The sequence below is a fragment of the Mixophyes fleayi genome, chromosome 6 (assembly GCF_038048845.1).
Source record: "Mixophyes fleayi isolate aMixFle1 chromosome 6, aMixFle1.hap1, whole genome shotgun sequence".
NCBI classification, from domain to species: domain Eukaryota; kingdom Metazoa; phylum Chordata; class Amphibia; order Anura; family Limnodynastidae; genus Mixophyes; species Mixophyes fleayi.
This window is the reverse complement of record NC_134407.1, coordinates 114,563,384-114,569,047: the sequence shown is the minus strand read 5'-3', so window position 1 is coordinate 114,569,047 and position 5,664 is coordinate 114,563,384. Positions and strand designations below refer to the sequence as shown.

The 5,664-nt window shown below is 34.6% G+C and overlaps 1 protein-coding gene across 1 annotated transcript; it reads left to right on the top strand.

Moving 5' to 3' along the window:
- Nucleotides 1–254: 254 nt before the first annotated feature.
- Nucleotides 255–5,366, top strand: LOC142160363 (bone morphogenetic protein 2-like). Its single transcript, XM_075215274.1, has 5 exons — nucleotides 255–613; nucleotides 1,451–1,593; nucleotides 2,412–2,528; nucleotides 3,123–3,330; nucleotides 4,671–5,366. The coding sequence occupies exons 1-5, from the start codon at nucleotides 322–324 to the stop codon at nucleotides 5,105–5,107; spliced, it is 1,197 nt and encodes a 398-aa protein (XP_075071375.1). The 5' UTR covers nucleotides 255–321; the 3' UTR covers nucleotides 5,108–5,366.
- Nucleotides 5,367–5,664: the final 298 nt, after the last annotated feature.

Genomic DNA, 5,664 nt, shown 5'->3' with positions numbered 1-5,664 from the left:
TGCAATTCATGGTTTGTGGAGGGCGGGCATTTATGACCTTTATATAGAGGGGTGCAGTGTTCACATGGTCAAGGTGATCTCTAATGTTGCAAGAGGGAATAGTTCTAAGGTAACATATTAAAGAATAGTCAGAAGACTGAAAGTTGTGAATAGGGCTATTATATAGAATAGTAAATAACTGAGAATTGTGGACTTCATACAGGAATAATAGAGGTTATTTTAGAGAACTATTTAAACATAGTGACAGTTTATGAGATAGATATGTTAACAGGTTAATTGCAGAATAACAGTGGTACAAATCAGTTAGAGTAGATTTTCAAGATGGTTGTTGTTCTGGTCAGTTTCTTCGTTCTACTCCTTCTTGGCCCTGTATCCCTTTTACACTTGGGTTTGAAGGAAGGAAAGCCTGTCTTAAGAAATGGGGTGGTATCTGAGGCCATCCAGAAACTGCAGGAAGTGTTTGCTTTTAGTGATATGCCTCACAACATCACACCAGTCAAAGAGCCGCCTCAATTTATGCTTGAATTGTACACTCGGGTGGCTGGACCTGATGGCAGCACCAAGGCACCTGGACTGCTACAGGGCAACGTGGTGAGAAGCTTCGAGAATAAAGGTGAGAGAAAATATTTCCTTTAAATGTAATAAATATTAATTGATATCAATATAACTATGATATTGCTAGAAGTAAACCCACTTTAGGATAAATTATGCAATGGACTTTTATAAATGCATTCTTTTATAATATAAAAGTTACTGTCCCTAACAATGATAAAGAGGCTTCAGTTTGGTCTTGGACATTTATATTCCAAACCTGTGCAGCATGTACATTTATTTAACTTACATGAGTCAGTTAGTTCAATACTAACACTATCCCTGCAATGTTTAGCCATTAAATAACCATTTGTATACAAGTAAACTTATCCTTAAATCTGTATTTTTAACTACAGTCAATGTGCTTTAGTGTACCATGTAATATACATTGCATATTCATAGCTAACACATCCAGGTGGTCACATTGTGTAGATATATCTCAAGTGTATGCATGTGCATTCGGTTAGGATTTTGCTGATATGGTGTCAACCATATGTACAGGTCTTTACACTAGAAACAATGCAGTAAATTAAAATACAATAAGTTCAACAAACCTTTGTCAAATAATTGAAAATTAAGTCCCTGTCAGGACACTATCTATTTGATATTTGATGCTTATTTTGAATCTTGAAATTGCCTTTTTTAAAGTTTACAATCTCATCTATGATAACTTTTATTATTACATTTTTTATAATGAAATAATAAATATATTTGCAACCAAATAACACTGCTCTTTTTTTCCACCCCCTACCAGTAGATGCAAGCAGCACATTATAATGTAGTCATGAGACAAGTCATATAATATAGACTGTTTAAACATTTTTTGTTTCTTCTCTCCTCACACCATTCTTTTTTACAGTGTTCTCAGAATTGGAAAGTCCATTCTTCTTCTTCTTCTTCAATATTTCATCTGTTAGAAGCAATGAGCGCATGCTTAAGGCTGAGCTGCGGGTGTTCAAGTGGAAGCCTCTTGGGATGGCAGCTAGATATCATTTTTGCAGGGTAAGATAACAGTTGGAAAAAGTTAATATTACTTGATTACCTCTGTAAACGATTTGGGGAGTATATCTGTTAGACATTATGTTATCAATCATGAGTCATTAAGATTCAAGGTTTTGCAGGATATGGGCTAATAAATAACAACTTTCCACAATCTTGAAGCAATGATTTTAATCAATACTAAGATTACCACCTGTAACAATGGGAAAAGGATATTAACACTCTCACTTCTAAGTACACAAACTTACATACATGTTCAGGAATCCTGGGTATAAAATTATTTTACGATTGTTGGGAGGGTTTGCTAAATATATTCTATTTGACTTGCTAACTCAAACATGACAAACCACAGTATCACAGCCACAGTAATTCAAGGTTGAGTTTTAGAAGGCAAATACACACCTGTGTGAACTAGCGAACTATTTTATCTATATAAATGTTTGTATTATACCTATAATTTGTACAGCAGAACAACGGGACAGCAGGCATTATTCCAGAAGAGGGATACAAGGAAGATACAATATTACTTCCTCAGTATGTTTGAACAAGTTAGTTGTATGAGTCATTTAGGTGTGTTTTGCTTTAATTAATTCTGTTATGTCTTGTAAAATGAGGAATGTTGCAAAATAGGTTTAGCATGTCCCCAAGAAAATACAGTTTATAGATGTAATAGGTTGTTTTAGCATTTAGGAAGCCTACTCTTAAATTTACATATACAATTTAAGTATACAAATTTCTACAAAACAACACAGTGGTTCTGTTTTTCAACATTAATGTTCCTGTTAACTTTATCTAATTTTATTGCTGCCCTCTCTTTTCAGGTGGATGTATATGAACTATTAGACAATGCTTCAAGACCCTGGAGAGGAAACCTAATTTCTTCTCGACTTCTTCCCTTGAATTTACAAGGCTGGGAGATGTTTAATGTCACTCAAACAGTAAGTATCCTTACAGTACATTTAGCTCCTCTAATATGTTTAGAAGCTCTGAGTCTTGAGGGGGAGGAGTAATATGTCAAATGTTAATGTGTTTTTTAATAGTATGTTTATGTTATCTTCACCAAATTAGTTGCTGACGCCTTATCTTGCAGTCCTTTTATTTTATACATTTTTCAATTGTGTTTGGTTTGAACACATTGATGTAATGTTTTATAAAGTAGTTAATAGGACTTTGCAAAGATGATTAATGATAAAGGCATGATAGACAAGCATACTGAATTGTTACTGTACTCTTGCTAACAAGTTGCAAAGTAAAAATCACTGTTTAGATTACAATGAAAGGCTTGCAATTGTGATATCTTTATGCAGATTGGTTACATTGAGTACAATCGATATTTATTTAGTTTTTCAAACTGTTAATGAATAACAGTAATAAAGACAAATAAACACATATGTGGACATAGACAGTCAACAGGTTCCTCTAAGCACAATTCAAGATGTTCTCTTATACTCAATTTCAGTTAAATGTTGTACAGGGGAATAAGTTATAATTTATAGCTGAATGGTCTTGTAACCTCTCATTTGTTCCATCAGGTTTCCAGGTGGGTAGGAGATAATAACACCAATCATGGTTTCCTTATTACTTTCAACTTACCCTCTGGAAATGCACTAGATACAGATAGCCTTGGCCTCACCAAGCACAAGCTTGACAAAATGAAATCTTACCTGGTCCTTTTCAGTGATGATGGCCGGAGAGGAGCACCCAACACATTTATACCCCCCACAAATGTAGAGGACACAGGTATGACATGATTCTATATCAGTGTGGTCTTTCAAGTTTGTCTGTGGCATATTAGGACAACAACATTTCTTAAAGGACTCCAAGCTAACATATATTTGGTTGCTTTCTTGTTTATGAATTGCAGAGATTTTGAAACTGTATGTGTTCAGGTGTTAACATGAAATATCACCCTTTTTAAACCACTCTCTTATTTAGGGCCTCATTTAGAGATGGGTAAATCCAGCTAAATGGTGTGCAATGGGGGCCTGGGGGGACCAAACTTAAATTGTGTACAGATTTTGAGTTGAGAGGCGTTTGCTCCAAGTCTTCTCTAAATTGCAGTGTAAAAATAAAGATACCAGTATTTGGGTGCTATATGCAGAAGCAGGCAGTATTTTTCATGCATGCAAAAACAGTGATTTGCATTGCAACATGGCTTGTCCAGGTGCAAATTTGCACCCTTTAGATGGATTTGCTCCTAACTTGTTCCCTTAAACTTCACTGTTGAAACTGTTTTGTTTTAAAGACAGTAAAGTTCATTAACTAGCATCACATATAGGTGGGATATGTAAACTAAACCATAGTGAACAATCAGAAACTTATTCTGGTGTAACTGGCCCTAGACAGGTAAAAACTCATTGCTGACTGGTTGCCGTGATTCAATGCAAATTTAAATGAGCCCTAATTAACTTTCTGGCTTAAAGTGCTTCCACAAACATCTATATTTCCATAAACAGTATGTAATGGCACTTGGTGCTCCACAGCGCAGTATATAATGGTGCATAGTGTGAAAGAGCAACATAGCTTTAATTATTATAGCACAATCAGATTCCTGTATTACATATTATGTTACATATGCTGTGATCAAGAAATTAAAATCTTGTTTATTTTATTATATTTATAGTTGCGTATGGTGACTTACTGCTAAGTGTAATGGGTATTAATATTCTTGTATTATTTCTTTTGCTGCTTGTGAAAAGTAATTGTCATTGACTAAGAATTTTTTTTGCAGCATATCAGATGGATTAAAAATTGTACACAAGTCCATGTACACTTTACTTAGGCTTGCTTGTAATCATTTAATTTAATTGATGTAATCTTAAATATATATTACTTGACATGGTGCAGATTTTACAGTTTGGAGTTAGAAACTTGCATTTGAAAGCATTTATCATTTGGTCATGACACGGTTCAAGTTCAGGATTATTACCTGATTGTAGTGAATTTTAGAAAAGTCATCAACGTGTACTTTTTAAATTGGTACAAACCCCAATTTTATGGTTTAATTGCATACCATGTTTGTTCACAAGTGGTATAATGTGAAAGATGACATTTTTATGGTCATTTTTTTATTCTTTCAGATATCTCCATTCCACCATCTGAAGCTATTTCACTTTTTCAACCTGCATCATACAAGTTCCCACTGAGGATGGAACATGGCAAGAGTCGGAGAGCTCGGGATGTGAATCCTGACATGCATTCGTCATGCCAGCGCAACCCACTCTATGTGGATTTTGAAGACATAGGGTGGGCCGGTTGGATTATCTCTCCAAAAGGATATAATGCCTACTACTGCAAGGGCACATGTCTCTTCCCTATGGGGCAAGGACTGGGTGCCACAAATCATGCCACTGTACAGTCAATTGTTCACGCTCTCAAACTTAACAAGGACATTGGTACACCATGCTGTGTCCCTGATCAGCTCAACTCAATTAATTTACTTTATTTTGATGATGAAGAGAATGTTGTACTCAAACAGTACGATGACATGGTAGCTGTAAACTGTGGTTGCCATTGAGCAAAAATTAGGAATATTTTTCCCCCATTCCACTCTTTTATTGTACTTCCATGGTTCATATCTGAACATTTACATTTTGCAGTTTAATAGTTCTGTAAGTCATAGAAAATATGAAAAGTTGAATCTTAGTACCATATGTTCTATTGAGTTCTCATTTCACAGGTCTTTGTCAAAATATTTCTATAGCCCCATGTATAGCAATGCTCTTGGCTCAGAGTTCAGCCAGCCATGTATGTTTATAGCTCTAAATTTGGAAATGTATAGCAAAAATATATATTGACATAATTTATATGTATATTGTGTATATATATTGACTGTAATGTTTGTTTATTAAACTATTTTGTTTATATTTAGCTTGTCTGAAAATCCATACATTTAAAAACATGTGTGTGGCTTCCCAAGAACCAACATACACATTATGATTCTGCTCACAAATGTATATTTTTATATATGAAGTATTAAATTAAAGCAATTGGATTTTATTTTCTGCGCAGTCTTGTTAAACAGTAAAGTTGCTTTTTAAAGCTCACTGACAATGTAAAGAAGATCTGTAAGGG